Source organism: Ananas comosus, linkage group 10, assembly GCF_001540865.1.
Source record: "Ananas comosus cultivar F153 linkage group 10, ASM154086v1, whole genome shotgun sequence".
Classification (NCBI taxonomy): domain Eukaryota; kingdom Viridiplantae; phylum Streptophyta; class Magnoliopsida; order Poales; family Bromeliaceae; genus Ananas; species Ananas comosus.
The window spans coordinates 4,621,917-4,639,615 of NC_033630.1; the positions used below are offsets into that span (position 1 = coordinate 4,621,917).

Here is a 17,699-nt window from a genome sequence, read left to right on the forward strand (position 1 = left end):
GATTTTTTTTTTTATTTTACTATTTGTTTAGCATGAAATCTATAGCTCTATATTTTTTAGATTTATTTTATCAAAAATTGTTCGAATCCTTCGTATTATTATTAGGGTGACGAAAACCGGTTCGCCAACATTAATATTTTATTAGCTTTTTTCCTCGATTAATAGGCCGGAGAGTTTAGAAATTCGAGTGAATTTATATTACGGAACCAAACAAGAGAAGTGAGTATCCACAATCGAAAATAAGTGAAAAAATTTTAGTTACGGAGGGGTTAGAGTGTAAAATTTACACCGGTAATCTAGGTGTACAAATAGCCATTAAAAAATTACAATTAAGATACCCATTTGAGAATTGCCCATAGTTTAGGGTGGTATCCGTGTATTTTTAACCTTCTACTGTTCTACACGCCTGCGCCTCTGTTTCCTTTCATTTCGAAGCGGAGAGTGCCCGGGTATCCGCATGGGGGCACTGCGCGCGTTCTTATCCCCCGCCGCCTCCGCCGCCTCCGCCGCCGCGCGAGCGTCGGATGTACGGGGCCCTCCGTTGCGTCGGAGAGAGAGATCGTCTAGATCGTCTAGATCATCCGGATCATGTGGTACTCGAGGAGGGTGATGTTTCCCAACCTAATGGTACTAATCTTTGTGACCTTTTCTCGATTGCCTTTGTTTGGGGCAGGAAATGGGAATTGTGAGCAATTTTGATTTGATAATTGTTTACTTGTTGTGATTATTACTCGGAATTGCTGGATGTTGTATAAAGCCTCGAATCTATGATTTGATCGGGATTCTAGTTCAGGTTTTTTTTTTTTTTTTTTTTTTTTTTTTTGATCTAAGAATTAGATGGAATTGAATTACTTTATGCTTCAGGTATTTTCATTTAATCGGACTTTAAGTTGAATTCACCTGATATGGAATGAAATCGGTTTGGGTTCTGGCAAATCCGGTTTGGTTGCGTGGAGATGAGATTTGCTAGTACAATTTAGTTTACTTCTCCAATCAGAATTTGAATTTAAAATTTGAACCAATATTTAGATTTAAATTTAAAATCTGAATTTAAATTTAAACTTAAATTCAAAGTTTGACATTCAGATTTCAAATAAATATGTGAGTAAGGATATTTTTGGAATAGCATAAACTTTACTATTGTAATTGTAGCGGTCGTGGCATCGTGGTGGTTCATTGGTGGCAATAACTATAATTGAGGCAAAGATTGTTTGGTAGTGGCTGCGTTTCACCATCATGCAATAGTAGGCAAATTCACTTGTAATTGTGGCTATATGCTATTAACTATTAAGTTAAGTAGTAATCTTCATTCATTCTTGAACTTATTTGTTGATGCATTACTGGGTGGGTACTAAAGAAAAGTTCAATTGCCTCGTTTAGCTTTTACTCTTCTAACAAGTTTTGAGGAGATTGACTATAAAGAATGTAAGAAAATGTGTTAATTGGTGATTTGAGGGCAGAAAATGTCCTTAATTGTGGTTTGAGGGCTGAAATTGTCCTTAATTGTGATTTGAGGGCCAACACAAGATAGGGATATTGTAATGCCCTAATATTCCCACATCGGATGGAAAAAGGAATTTGATTGGGAATATAAAAAATCAAGAAACCTAGTAATAATAACTAAGTTTAAGCATTTTAGGCTGGTGGTATCAGCCGGAAGTGTGAGACCTAAGTACTGTATGGCATAAAGTGCTATGCTAATGAGTTAGGTGGGAGTCACCTCTTGAATTCGAGCTGATAATTCGTGGCGGAAAAGGGTTTGTGTCTACGTGTGTGATCGGGGAACGGAAAAGAGTTTGTGAATAGGAATATAAGGATTAGAGACCCTATTAAAAATAACAGGGCTTAAGCATTTTGGACCGGTAGTTTGGATCTAACGAGTTATTAGTGCTAGTGGGTTTGGAACTATCCTATAGTGATTCATTGCCATCCATGACAGTTGACTGTGAATGAATAGTAGTTTGTTGATAGTAGACTGAATGCATCTGGCTCATCATCTCGGAGAATAGCCCTGCCTGTAAGAAAAAGTTGCTTACTTGGTATCTATTATAATAAGTGAATAGGTCATTCACTTAACAACTTTAGCAACATGTGATATGGTCTATTTGGTAAGATATATTTAGTCAGATGAGAGTCATGCTAAGCCTTCCTACATGCCCTCTTTCATTGCTATAATCTTCCAGGGACGATCTCAAGAATATCTTCTTATATTACAAGTATTCTATTTCATTAGGATTCAATAATCAAAATTATCTTTGTAGTTTGACCTTTTTTCTTCTTATATATATTTTTTAATTAATAAATTATCTGATTTAAAGAGTTTTCTCTTTCATGTAGGAGACACAGAAAAGTCAGTTTGCAGCACTATTGTTATTAATGGAAGTGAGGAAGAAGCTGAAAGTCCTAAAACATCTGAGAAAAATCAAACTAGGGAAATATATAGTATTGTGTTCGTAACTGCGGAAGCTGCTCCATATTCCAAGACTGGCGGATTGGGTGACGTCTGTGGTTCTTTGCCTATTGCTCTCGCAGCTCATGGTCATCGTGTGATGGTAATATCTCCGAGATACTTGAACGGAGTCTCAGATGAAAATTTTGCTCATGCATTTGACACTGGGAAGCGCATCAAAGTTCCATGTTTCGGAGGAGAGCACGAAGTTGGTTTTTTCCATGAATTTAGGGCAGGTGTTGATTGGGTATTTACTTTATCTTGAGGAATTATTATTCATAAATATTTTATTTTGTGGAATCACTTGCTTTGAAATTTGCAGAGTATGTAAGTACCTCGATCATGGCAAATAAATGTTCTTTAATAAGAAATCTAAGTGTCAACTCATTGGAAGATTTTTATTTCAAAAGCTAATGATATTATCCCTTTTAAGATATGATGATGGGGCATTTCAAACCATGACTATTTGAAAGTAATTAATATGTGTTAGCGCATTACTATGACTGTTCAGTTGTTGGACAGTTGAAACTGAACAAAAGCAGTACGATTTTTTTTTTTTTTTAATGTGATGTTAACTATTATTATGGCGGACATTAATTTGTGCTAAATGTTGCTTGGTCATGCAGTGTTGAATTTTTCACCAATTTCTGTTATTTTAGGTTTTTGTTGATCATATCTCCTATCATAGACCAGGAAACCCTTATGGTGATGCACATGGAGCTTTTCGCGATAATCAGGTATTGTGAAGTTGCTATACCTGCATCTGATTCACCATGTCAATCATGCACTACTAGTTATCAACTCTTTATCCCTTCTCATACTTCAATCCTGTTGTGTAGTGGGTTGCGGTCTTATTTTGTTTTAAAGGTCATTTTTGTTCGGATGGTAGGATTGAATGTATATGACTAAATGGAGGGCATATCAATGAACACTGCATGAGCTGACATGGTGCAATAGATTCAAGCAATAATTTCTTTTACTACAGGAGCTCAAATAATTCTGCTTGCACTTACCACTTTGTCAATATATAAATTCTTCGCAGTTTAGGTTCACAATACTTTGCTATGCGGCATGTGAGGCTCCATTAATACTTGAATTAGGAGGTTACACTTATGGCCAGAAGTGTTTATTTCTCGTCAATGATTGGCATGCTGGTCTTGTGTCTGTGTATGTTCTCAAACTTCAACCTCTTACGATTTCTCTTTTTCTTTTTCTTTTTCTTTTTTATTTTTCATTTTCTCTAAAGCCAGTGGTGGACTTCAATGGTGAAAAATTACTTTATTAGAATAATGTCATAAGTATGTTCAGAAAATCATCGAATAAAGGTATACAAGTATATGATATCTTGGTGCACTGAGTTTACGCTATATGTAGCCAAGTCGAATTTTCTTGGAGGCATTAGGCTCGAGATGGAATACAAAGATTAGTGAAGATTATAATTAGAAAACAAAAATCATAGCATTTTACGACACTTTCAAATGAATAACCCCGTATGTTTGACTCAATTCTAGACTCGATCAAGCTCTATTTATTCTAGGATCTGTAGGTTAAAAGCATGCTGCCTATCACTGATTTTCTATATTTTAGGTTATTCTGTTAATAAGTCTCATAATTCCAGCTAACACCAGTATTCAGTGCATTCTACTAGACTTGTCAGATTGTAGATGTATACCTCCAATCATAGCTTGAGAAATCAGTTGTGAATAATAAGAAATAGGGTTCAGATGGTACATTGATAATTGAGGAACTAAATAACTGGGATATGTATGGTGTGTAAGATTTCCTGCGTTTTCTACAAGACCAACTGAAAAAGAAATCTAAAATAATATCATTTTTCAGTTACTAGTCAGAGCTTCAAATTTTCAATCTGCACTAATTTAGGCCTTCCAGAGGGGGAAAAAAAATGGCAAGGGCAGTCCCCAACGTGCCGCCCCATCCCCCGTTCCTTCAATTTTAATATTAATGCCATCTACATGATGGTCGCGGATGGGGAGTTCTCACGTTGGGAACAGTCCCCACAAAATTTTTGTTCCTTCTAGGGACCCATGGTGATATCTAGTGATTTTCCTGCTGTTAACTGCATGTCTTTTGGTTTAGTCTATTGGGTGCAAAATACCGTCCACATGGTGTTTACAGAGATGCCCGGTGCATTCTTGTCATACATAACCTAGCTCATCAGGTACACTGACTCCTTAATTTGTACTGATGATGATTTTGGATTGTTGGCTTTGGTTTATTATATATTTACACTTTCTGCACAAAGGGGGTGGAACCAGCAACTACATATCAAAACTTGGGATTGCCACCTGAATGGTACGGCGCTCTTGAATGGGTGTTTCCCACATGGGCAAGGACTCATGCCCTTGACAAGGGCGAGGCTGTAAATATTCTCAAGGGTGCAATTGTCACAGCTGATAGGATAGCAACAGTTAGTCAGGTAATATTGTAGATAATGCTATAGTTCCATCCGTCGATTCAGCTTCTTTTTAGATGTAAAAAATAACTTCCCTTCTTCAGGGTTATTCTTGGGAGGTAACAACTGCTGAAGGTGGGCATGGCCTCAATGAGCTTTTAAGTAGCCGAAAGGCTGTATTAAATGGTAACTTCTATTGGTTGATTTCTTCCACGGGCTTCAAAAAAATGATGAGAAACTCTATTTATTATCTTCTTTGTGTGTAGGAATTACTAATGGTATAGATGTTAATGACTGGAATCCCGCTAATGACAAGTACATTCCTTTTCATTATACGGTTGATGACTTCTCTGGAAAGGTGTAGTAAAGGCTCAGCATGTATCTCATGTTTATCTTAAAAAAACCTTTTTTTGGCTCCGTTGCTTCAATTGTTTATAGAGTAATCTTCACATGTTGGTTTTTATAGAGTAATCTTCACATGTTGGTTTTTCCTGTTTTAGGCTCAATGCAAAGCTGCATTGCAAAAGGAATTAGGTCTCGCAATCAGGCCTGAATGCCCTTTGGTTAGTTTAGTAGCTAACTAATAAAATTAGACTTGTATTACTTTTATTTTTCTCCATGTTAATTTATTGGTTGGGATTCATAGATTGGATTCATTGGAAGGTTGGACTATCAGAAAGGCGTTGATCTAATTACTATGGCCGTACCGGAGCTTATGCAGGAGGATGTACAATTAGTGAGTTCTTCAACTTTATGCATGTATGAACTCCCATGAACACCACGTTTACCTTATGTCAAAAGGCACCGGTTCTCTAGCTATGCAAGTTATTCTTAGATTACACAAGTTAAAGAGCACTACACCTTTAAAAGATGGGGTTGCTATTCTTTGCTTTCAATTGATAACTGGAAAGATAATATCTATTATTAATGTGGCTGTTGTTGTTATTGATGTCCCTGGTAGACTCTTATTCGTATATCTTTATGTAACTTGTGTGCTACCGAATGAAGTAATTCTACTAGTGTTTCGTCTTATTTTTTTTCTTTTTTCCATACTGTCAACAGAAGATAAATAAATATATAATTGGGTAGTCTATAATTATGATCGTCATCCATGTCTTGTAATTAGTGGTAATTAATATTACTAGCATATGACAAACATTTACAATATGGTTATTCTATTTTTCATTTTGCAGGTCATGCTTGGATCAGGGGACCGAGGAACTGAAGAGTGGATGAGATCAGCAGAGTCTATGTACAAGGAGAAGTTTCGTGGATGGGTTGGATTCAATGTTCCGATATCTCATCGCATAACAGCTGGGTACGAGATACTACACTGAGATAGTAATAATGAGATGATTTTCTCAAGCCTACTAATCCCTACAATGTGCAGATGCGACATATTGCTGATGCCCTCTAGATTTGAGCCTTGTGGTCTGAATCAGTTGTATGCGATGCGATATGCGACTATTCCTGTTGTTCATGGCACCGGAGGCCTTAGAGTATGACGGACATAGCAAAAAACAAAATTCACTTACCTATAATGCTGAGAGATTTTAGTCTTCATTTTTTGCATGTTTTATATATTTCTTTCAGGATACGGTGGTAAATTTTGATCCTTTCGCTAATGAAGGTAGAGGGAGTGGTACAGGGTATATCCTTTCTTCTACATTTATATTGTCAAAGAACTGTTTTACGAGTTAAAGATGAACTAATAATTTAGATTTATTTGATTCTAAGTTTCTGGTGTGGTCTCTCTCTCTCTCTCCTCCCCTCTCTCTCGTGAATGTGTTCACTCAAGATGAAAATTTGTGACCAGATAGCTTTACTAATAATATTAATTGGTTATATGTAGGTGGGCCTTCTCACCACTAACAAAGGAGAGCATGTTGTGGGTAAGCTCATTTCTTATTATACAGTTGAAGGAAAGCATCACTGAGACATTTAACATAGCGTTATTTGCCTTAGAGTAGAAAATTGCTATATATTATTTATTTACCTGACTTTTTTTCTTAGATATTATCACATATACAACGCTAAATGCTAGAAACCCCTCATTATTCTTTTGATTGCTACTCTTTCAATAGTTTTTCACTTATCACCCTTCTTTAATTCTCCTTTCAAAACATGGTGCATAAGTGCCTCTCTAAACCGATTGTATAGTATGCACTATGCAATTAGTTGGAGTTGGAGTATTATCCTAGCGGAATTGCGTCCGCGTCACACACGAAGAGGCACGTGCGCTCTCCCTGCAGCACGTGCACTGCCCTTGCCACTGCCACTGCTACTGCCACTGCCTCAGCCACGTCGCATGACGCGCACCGGGAATTGCTAGTTCTCTAGAGTTGGCCAAGCTTCCGAAGACGGGCTCGTCAAGTCACGCGAGGCTGCGTGGCGACTCGGTATAGAGCTCCACCGCGATGTAGTTACTGGAGCGTGGGAGGCTGAGAAGGAAAGGCACGCAGTAAGGCTTGCAGACGGGGAAGAGGTGCCCTGTGGTGGCAGTACCCCCTATGAACGTCATGTCGTCGCTCCAGATCAGGTCCTGGGGGAGTCCGTGGTTAGAGAACCTATGCTCTGAGTAGACTCCGTCTATTGCCTGTGAGATGTTCGACAAAATGCTACAGAGGGATGGGAATGATGTTGGGGGAAATCATTGAGGTAGAGTGAGTAGTTTGGGTTGTTATAAAGCTTTCAAAGAGTAAAGCAGGTGATGTTGGGTCTATTGCTAGAATTTTCTTAATTCCCATTCTCCTCTTTCTTTCTTTTTTAAAGATGGTTTTCCAGTACACCCTTTTTTGGAGGAGAAGCATAGGTATGCATGGCAAAATTGAACTAAGCTATAATAATGAATTGAGCCACACCAAATTGAAATTGAGAGGAAGGATGAATGTGAGGAGAAGGCGAGCAAACCCAACTGTGTGAAGCTTTGAAAGATGAGACAGTTTAGCAGTATAGAGAGCTGCAACGCTTCCCTAGAACCGGATGTTGATGAGCGCTTCCAAAAGCTCAAACTCTACTTGGGTGAGGAAGGGGTCGCAGAACTTGCTGCCTTTAAGAGAAAGGTGGTGAACTTTGCTCTGCCTAGAGCAGTTAGGAAGGAGAGCAAGAAGTTGAAAAAAGTCATTAAGAGAGTGGCATGGGCGAATGAGGTTGGCCGGGCATTAACTGTTTGACACTCAAGTAAAGAGGAAGTTTGGATTTAGGAAGGAGCCAATGCGAAGAGGAAATAGAGATGACAATACCTTATGTGGAAACGAAAAAGATGAAAGCAATTCGAATTGTATAGGATTAGTGGGAGTTCAACCTCGTGCAGAACGCATCACTGCAACTGCCGCTAGGTGGACCCAATTAGAGGGTCATGCACCCGTGAGATAAACAATAATGTTCATTCGGGTGGGAGTGATAGAGATGGAGGGAATGAAGGTGGGGCGGACAATGAAAAGCAGGACAACCAGTCGGAGAGTTCGGTAAATCAAAGAAGGAGAGGGCTATTGCCAGAGGGGTGGCGGCGGTCAGAAAGGACAAGGCCGACATCGACCAGGCCATGGTCCCATCAATCAGTTTAAGTGTGTATCCCAAGGAGAAGCTGCCTGCATCCAACCAGCTGGGCTGAGCCGGAGTGAGTAGGCAAAAGGGTCTGGCAACTGCCGGTGGAAAAAAAGGCGCAAGGGAGGGCCAAAACCTAAGTTTACTTCTTTGATGTGTTTTCGGGTGGTCAGAGTCCGAGAAAGTGATAAAGAGGCGCCTGGGTTACTATCGTGCAAGAGATGACGCTGAGGCTGAGGACTCTAGGTTGAGGGACTTTGTCTACTCGATGGGCAAACTTTTGGTGCATACGAGGACTCCCCATCTCTTATCGTTTTCGAATGGGGGAGGCGGAGGTATTGGTCGTGCGGAGTGTTTGGCCAAGATGACAGAAACAATGACTAGAAATAATTTTTTTGAGGGGTTTGGGCCAAATGAAATAGCCGGGTGATACTTATCCAGTACGCAAATGACACCATCTTCTTATGTAAAGCGAAAAAGAAGCTCGTTCCAAATCTGAAATTTCTGTGGAGTTTATTTGAATAAGCTTTGGGGCTTATGTTAAGAAAGACAAATTAGACCTTTTTCTATATTGGATACAGAAGTGGCAGAGTGAGAAGGCTAGCTAACATTTTGGAGTGTAGGGTAGGAAAGTTTCTAACTAGATACTTGAGCCTACCGTTGACAAATAAGGCACCTAAGAAGGAGAACTGCTTAGGAATTATCGACAAAGTATAAAAGAGAATAAGCAGTTGGCAGACGAAACTTTTCTCGCAGGGAGGACAGCCGACGTTGGTCAATTCCTCCTTTACAACCTCCCTTTCACTTCTTCTCAACCTTTAAGGCGTCGATATAGGTAAATAGACGCATTGAGTCAATAAGGAGGGACTTCTTCTGGAAATGGGGCTCGGACACAATAGGTGGGGGATACTTGGTAGCCTTAAAAAGTGTCTGTAGGAGTAAGGAAGGAGGGTGAAATGGCTACAATGAATGATGCTCTTTTAATTAAATAGTGGCGAAGGCTCTTTACAGAACCAGATCTACAATAGAATAATCTGCTTAGAGCACTTTACTATAACAGAAGGAAACATATCAAGGAGGGAAAATCGTTTAGGCCTTGCTCATAATGGTGGAAGAATATTCTTAAACAGAGGGAAGTATTTAAATGTGGTGTGAGCTTCTCTTTAGCAAACAGAGATTGTTGACCTAGGCAGATAGGTGGTATGGTGAAATTGCACTGCTTTCTGACTTTTCTGAAATTCATGTAATGGTGGTGTTGAAAGAGATTAACGTCAATGAGTGTTTCGCTAATAGAGGATGGAGGTGGAGGAAATTTTGATGGGGTTCGCTGCATCAGATCAAGGCAATGCCGTTAGAATTCGTGAATTTAAAGATTAACTTTCTACTTTCAGAGTAAAAAATAGGTCTGATAGGATTCTCTGGCATTGGAATGCAAGTGGTAGCTTTCGGTCAGGTTTGTTTATTTGGTGCTCATCGATGGGGGATTAAGGGACGCCTCCTCAAAGAGAATTTGGAGACTCAGGGTACCTGTTAAAGTAAAGATTTTCTTCTGGCTTGTGTTTAAGAATAGAGTACCCACAGTGGACAACCTTCTCAAGAGAGGATGGGTAGGGGACCCGTCTTGTGTTTTATGCGGGGAGGTTTGTGAGATGGTCAATCACCCTTTCACGAGATTTGTCTTTAGAAGATATATTTAGGTGATGATCCAAGAGGAATAGGCAAGCAGGAGCCAGTCGGAGACGTTAGGACCCTTTGAAATAGAGCAAATTCAAAGAATATGTACTTGATAGCAGCAAATTGGTTAGTAATCAGGCTAAGAAGAAACAATGTGATCTATAGGAACTTAGGGTCCGTTTGTTTGGTGTAAGTGGAGGGATGGAACTCAAGTTCCATCACTTCCGTTATTTGTTTTGGTGCAAGTCAAAAATATAATATAACTCAAGTTACGTTAGACCTCCACTTCATCTACTCTCGACTTTCTCCTTTAAAGTGCCGAACTCGACTTACGCCACACTCAACCTTCTCTAAAAAATTTATTAAATAGTAAAACCTAAACTCTACTTCCTTTATAATGGGTTAGAATTGCCTTATGTATAATAAATTAGGATTACCTTTACATAAGAATAAAAAATTTAATTATATAATAGGTTAAATTTTATAGCGGCAAGTTTACCACTATATTTAGGAGGTAACGGGATCCACTTACTTACATCAAAACAAACAATGGAACTCAAAAAACTAATTTCACCAACACCAAGTTATATCGAAACAAACAGAAGAAGTAATTGAATTTAACTTTCGGATTGTACGAGTTACGTCAAAACAAACAACAGGAAAAATAATCACACTTCAGGGAAACTCAAACACCACTACACACTTGAGTTACGTTGGATCTATGGATTCGTCAATCCAAACGCCCCCCTTAACCTGAAACCTACTTGTGCATTGGTGAAAATCAAGTGCTTGGTGAGACAGTGAAAAAAGCTTTGATCTCGTACTTGACGCGCTCTTGGACCTTAGTTTAGTCTTTCTTATTTTGCCTCTTTGTGTTTTTGATGTTTTTATTTACATTCTCTTAGCTATTTTTTGTTTTTCCTTTTTTCTTGTTTCTGCTCCTGAGGCCGTGTTGCCTCACCTCTGTAGCTAAGTTTATTTACCCAATAAATGAAGCAAGTAACGTGCTATCTCTTTCTCAAAAAAAAAAAGGTAATATTATCCCAGCGAAGAGCTTTGAAGTCTTTCCTTATAAGATAAAGACGTACGTACATTGGCCAAAATGCTTAGCCTTCAACAAAAAAGAGATCAAAGTTAGAGGGACGAGGGAAGCAATAGTTTCATTCCTCCAAAAGGGTATAGTAGGTATTTACAGTTGGGTTAGTGGCATTATAGCCATAGAACTTTTATCCAAAGTTTCACTTTGCACACTGTTTTTCTAAAATGAACTTAATGCCCCCTACACTTCTATAGATATGTCAAATTGGCTTATTTTGCCATCTAATGCTGATTTTACTGATGAAAGAAAATGATCTAAATGCTGGTAAGTGATTTTTGTACCCACGTGCACTAAAGACACGAATTAGAGGTTACTATGTAAATAAACAGATGGTTAAAGCCTTGTTTAGCATTGTTGCCTCTTTTTTATTTTTTGAAATAAAATTTCTACATGAAATAGTGTATGAGGAGATGGTGGATTGTTTGCAATTCTTGCATCCAAGGTGTTTGTTTGACAACAAAAACAAAAAATTGAAAACTTCTTCTTTTTGTGCTTCCAAATTTTTTTTAAAGAAGTTGTCATCAATCGCTTGGCCAGATTACATTGCAAGCTAACCAAAAATCCGAAGGAGGTTCTCAGCCGCTATATCAAGTTACATAGAATTAGTGTTTAGAAAAAAAAAAAAAACGGCAATGATACCAAATAAGGTCTAAACTTTTTAGGAGTATAGCTCATTTTAACTACAGATATTTTCTTCAGGTGGAAGGGAACTTTTTGATCCCTATTTTCTTGTCAGAAAATGTTGACTTAATGTTCATAATCTTTTTGTCGATAAAGTTAGAATAAGGACCAAAGTGGGTACTAGTGCAATTTTCACATTTAGTAATTGTTATAGTCTACCTTTGTAGGGCAGACAAACGAAACATGCAAGAAAGGGGTTAAATGACAAAATATATACATATTGAGGGGGTTAATCGTAAACTTTTGCGTAAGAGGAGCCAAGTGATAAATGCAAAAATCTCCGGAGATTTTCTGCCATGTAGTTTATTATATGCATATGGCATATTGATTTTATTCTTGTGAATATTTTGTAATGATTCGACTTGCTAGCAATAATAACTTGTTGGGTTCAAACCACCGGTCCAAAATATTTAAGCCCAATTATTATTATTATTATTATTATTAGGCCTTATATATTTCTAATCAGAATCTATTTCTATCCGATGTAGAACTATCGGGGTGTTACATATTTACTTTTGTCATGGGAGGTTTGCTTTTTTCTAAATTGGGTATCAAGTTGATATGCAGGTAAGAGGTACGAAAAATGCAATTTGATTGCTATGTCCGCGCATGGTTCATTTGCATGCAGCATCACACTGACTCTGAAGCTGCAAACATTGGATACTGCATATAAACGTGTGTATGAAGTGCCATAGCTCTGGCTGGTAGTAACGAGCATGGCAATCATCACCTCTTTTGTTTGTTGGAGTCTATTCTATCACTTGAAACATCCAACATTTCTCAGCATCTGCTTTTAAGACGGCCTTTGGAGTCCATATTTACTTTTATGAGGTCCATATACTTATAATATCTTTGTTACAATGCTTTTTCGCTTCTGAGTCCTTACCAACAAGGGTTCATCGCCTACCATGTTTTACATTATTAATTTTGCATTTTTAAGATCAATTTCTATGAATTTCCTCAAATTAAGTTATATTCCCCTCATCGTTAAACTAATTGATTTTTTATTTTCTATTTTTTCGTTTGGCTACTTCATCACTTTGTGATTGTTTGTAGTAGCGAATTAGTGATTGTTTCTTTAATGATTATTCTGCATTTTGCAGGCACTGAGGTTGGCGATTCTCACATTTAAGGAGCACAAGTCATCATGGGAGGGATTAATGAAACGAGCGATGTCGAGAGATTTCACATGGGACAATGCTGCGGCTCAGTACGAGCAGATAATCAAGTGGGCCTTCGCAGACCCTCCTTATGTTAGATAAGTATTTTTGTCACGGCGCGATCAACATCTCTTTTTCCGACCTCTCTCTCGTTCTTTTACTCATCATTTCGATCTTGCCTATATAAAATTTCTCTTGCCTATATGCTGTTCAGGGGGAAAAATAAGTAGCTTTGGATTCACTCCAGGACCTTTTAATACATCAGGTTAAACATGACATGTCACAAAAGTACTATGACAATGAAAAAGAAAAAAATATACGGTCAACAAGAGTTAGCCCATTGTTGTCATGTTTTTTTGCTTTTGCTTTTTTTTTTTTTTTTTTTTTTTTTTTTTTTTAACTACTACTTTTATTATTATTATTACTATTATTAAGTTTTTAAAGATGGGTACTGATGCAATGTCAATGTAGTCTCAAAGCCATTTTGGCCGTTGTTTTGTATGGATTGAGCACCTATGGTTGCTGCTCACTGGTGATTCATTTTGTTTAGAATTAAAATAAAGATCAAATTATATTCTCTTCATATCCAATGTAATTGAAATGAAATAATAAGATACATCTACCCTATAGATTTAAGTCTAACTTAAATAACACATTTATATTATTTATATTTCTATCTTATAGATTTGAAGTTGGATTGATAAAATAAATTTAATTTTTTAAGGAGGTTTTCTACAAGAGTGGTGATGCGGGTTTATGTAAAATCGTTTGAAATTCTGTAGTTTTATTTATGTTATCTTAACTAATATTTATATACAACATAAATTTAAAGCTGCTGGATTTTGTTTGGGATTTTGTTGTTTTTTTTCTTTGGTTGTTCTTGGGTTGCAAAGCGAAATCGGTCATCCGACCGATGACCGATTTCAAAGTTTTTTGTTCTGAACTAGTTTTAACCAGTTAAAATTGGTTTGTTCAAAATTTGAACCGGTCTCAAAAACCAGCTCTACGGGGAGCCGATTACTGCTACAAGCGGGTTTGAAGCTACAGGTAGACTTGACAAACGGGCGGATTGGATAATCCGTAGACACGTCATTGTACCTGCGGATTTTTTGGGAATGAGTAAAATTTGAGTAGTCAATATCTCCTACGGATTATTTGGGCATGAGTAAAATTTGGGTAGTCGATATCTTTATCCATACTCGTCCGCGGGTGGGCGGATGGGTATGCAAGTTATGCGCAATTTTTTTTTTTCTTTTTTCTCTTATATTTTTTAAATACAAAATATATATATAAATTTTAAAAACGTAATATAACTCATTATTTAAAATATCATAATATGCAATAAAAATATTTAAAGTTTTAAAGTAAAAAAAAATTATAATATAAAAGGTATGTGATAAGAAATTAGGATTAGGATTTTTAGGATGAATAAATAAAAAATATATATATTTTGTAATTAAAAAATATATGTGCGGATATTCGTGGGTACCGGTGGGTTATCTAAAATACCCACAGTTTAATGAGTATACATATGTTTTATTCGTATATTTTTAGGTTAGAAAAGTTGGTATCCATACTCGTAAATTTGTGGGTAATCCGCGGGCACCCGCAGGTATAGGCCGAGATTGCTAGATCTAACTGCAGGCTGGGAGTGGGGGCAGATCCGAATTGGAAGGGGCTTCGTTTCCCATTGAAAAAATTGTATATACATTATTTTGAAAAAAAAATTAAATGGGAAAACAAATTTAAAATTTTGATTTTTGGAAAACTGTGAGTCAGAGTTGAACTGATTTGTTAAAAATATTTAAAATTTCGATTGGGTTTTGATTTGGTTCAGCTTGATTAGGTGTTTTTTCGCATTAAATCTCAATTTAGTCACCTGTCAGCCCTGTCTGATGGGTGAACGAAAAGACGTTTAGAAACGCAGGTTATGCATGCTTGCTTCTGTTTTTCTTTTTCTTTTTTTCGTTTTTGTTTTTCAGCGTGCCACAAATTATCGTGCAACAAATTCTCTCTCAGATTGAATTCCCTTTCACTGAAAACATAACTCTGACAAATCTAGCAATGGACCGAAATCGAACTCTTAAATTATAGAAAAAAAAATGTATCTAAAAATCATCATAACTCTGACATTAGTGATTTAGGAATCGTTTGGTTACATGTGGTTCTAACTGCACAGTAGTTGTAACTGCATAAATATACAAATTCGGCGTTTTTTTTATATATTCAACTCCATCGGCTCCAGTAAGAACTGCAGGAGGAGGTTCAACTACAGCAGTTGGAACTACGCCCAAATTGGCCGCAGTTCCAACTGCAGCAGTTGGAGAGAGTAACTTTAAATAAAAGATAAGTTTATCTTCTTAATTATTTTCTAAACAAAAAATAAATTTTTTGACATTCGAGATAATCTCACCATCATACTTATGAAATAATAAAATTTTAAAAATCATTTCTCAACTGCATGTGATGCAATTAAACTAATTATTTGTATTTGCAACGCTTTCTACTACATCCGGCCAAACAAAATGAATATAGCTGCAACTGCTGCATTTTCTACTACATCTAATCAAACGGTCACTTAGTAGAATGGTATATTTTTATTACGAAATAATTTATTTTATTTTGTAAAAAGTAATTTAAAAGCTGAATTTAAAAAAAAAAAAATCTAATATAGCTATTTAATCATACTTTTTATCTACCAAATAATGCATGTTTATTGAGTAAATTAAAAATATATTAAATAAGATATTTATGGCTCTAAACAAAATCTTATGCACCGAGTAGCACATAAAAGGCTAATGTAGTTGCTATGTATGGACAGGGTCCAATCCAGTGGTTATTACATGCCTTGATTTTGGGACTGGGGCTCTTTTTTAGCTTCCACATTTTTGGCTCGGTTATCTTTGAAATTTGAGAAGTAAAAGGTTAATTATTCTTGCTACGAAATTTAAATTCAAAAAAAAATATTTTGTCCACTTGTAAATTTCACAATTTTTTATATGCGTTGATATGATGCTTTTTCATCAGTTTGTTGTAGTTAATATAATTATCATTCTATCCATAAATTTATACTTTTGTAGTTGGATTTTGTAACTCCCACTGTTGAGTTTAGTGTAGAAACCGTAAGTAGGTATGGCATTACTCCTTGTTGAGCTAATTATATTGGGCTTATTTGTTAATTGGACTTTGCTATTTAGGCTATATAATTTGGTAAAGTTAAAATCTCATCTTTTTGTATTTTTTTATTATTTATGTGGGCCTCCTGTTTGTAAGCCTTTGGATCATAATTCTTTTGATCCAAAGGCCCATATTGATAGCTTCTTTTCTTAGGGGCTAAAGTGGGATATTAGAATATAAGCCTCTGGTATGGGGTTAAGGGGTGGAATAACCCCTTAACCCCATACTTACTCCCAAACACCCATATTTTGGGGTGGGGTTAACAAACCCCACCCCAAAAGGGGTCATCCGGGATTAGGCCCTCAAGGGTGGGGTTTGTTAACCCCTCCTCACGGGTTTGGCATTACCCTCGCATCCCTCCCAACGCACTACTGTAGCTCCTTCCCCAACCTCCAAACTCCTTCCCCGATTTTCTCTCACAGCCGCTGCTCCCATCAACCTCGTTGCTGCGGGTTGGACAGCGTTGTGTCCCCCTGAACCGACAACTCCCTGCTTCACCTCCTCGCCGTCGGTCGCAGGCCATTCACCGCCGGTTGTAAGGGTTTCGGCAAGCCCGAAAATCCGAAGCCTGTTTCGCGTTGCCGTTTCGCGTAAAGCCTTCACTAACGACGGCACCGCTTCCTCCCTTCTCCTCCTTGCTCCGGGTTGCATCACACCCCTGAATTGGGTAGATCTGGGTAGATCTGAGCCGCCTTCACCTCTAATTTGGGGGTTTTGTCTGTTCCCCTCTCCTCTTGTTCATCTTCTTCCTCCGAACGCCGAATCCCTCCCTCTTCTTCCACCGAACGCCGAATTCGCCCCTCCTCGGTCGCTGCGGGTTGAACGGGCTTGCGTCCGGCCGAAGCAAGTCCTTGGTCGCCGAAAATCCGAAGCCCCCCTAATCGTCGCTGTTGCTCGTAAACCCTTCATTATTGGTCACCGGTTGTAAGGGCTTCGTGTTTCATGTTGCCGCATTATTTGTGGAATGACTTGATGTACTTAAATATTTGTGTATTATTAATGATATACGAATGGTAATGCTAATTTTTATCAAATTTCGCAACGTCTCGTATGAGCGTCATAAGTGAAGTGCAAAAGTTGGGCGTACGCGTTGTGATGGTTACAGGTGCTTATTGGAAGTAAAAGTGTTATTGGCACAAATCGGATTTGAAAACCCCTAACGGTACTCACCTCTATTAGGAGCTAAATTTGAAAGGTTGAAAATTAGTATTTTTCGAGGGTTAAAATGCAATTATAAGTAAAATATTAAAATAGTTTGGGAAATGCAAACAACAAATGAAATTTGAAATTAAGACAATTTTAATATAGTTGTTCTTAAATTTTAGGATTTTTTAAAGTCACAAAAGAGTATTTGGAAATATTTTTTGGTACAAAATTACGCTAAAATTTATTCAATTTTAATCATCACAATTATTTGCAAGTATTGAATTTTAAAAACCAAAAAAAAACTTTTATTTCAATACATTAATGTGAGGGTATTTTCGTCTTTTTATCACTTTA

At 37.4% G+C, this 17,699-nt stretch overlaps 1 protein-coding gene across 2 annotated transcripts; it reads left to right on the top strand.

The window, feature by feature from the left end:
- On the top strand, positions 369–13,591 carry LOC109716172 (soluble starch synthase 1, chloroplastic/amyloplastic). 2 transcript variants are annotated; one of them, XR_002217864.1, is made up of 16 exons: positions 369–627; positions 2,338–2,696; positions 3,109–3,186; positions 3,492–3,616; positions 4,547–4,628; positions 4,713–4,886; positions 4,967–5,048; positions 5,129–5,220; positions 5,363–5,425; positions 5,509–5,598; positions 6,056–6,180; positions 6,253–6,361; positions 6,456–6,511; positions 6,715–6,754; positions 12,430–12,693; positions 12,966–13,102. XR_002217864.1 is itself a non-coding variant. In XM_020241495.1 (15 exons), the coding sequence occupies exons 1-15, from the start codon at positions 525–527 to the stop codon at positions 13,122–13,124; spliced, it is 1,737 nt and encodes a 578-aa protein (XP_020097084.1). In that variant the 5' UTR covers positions 373–524; the 3' UTR covers positions 13,125–13,591. The 2 variants fall into 2 exon arrangements, 1 of the variants encoding a protein (XP_020097084.1); XM_020241495.1 differs by lacking the exon at positions 12,430–12,693 and having other exon boundaries at positions 373–627; positions 12,966–13,591.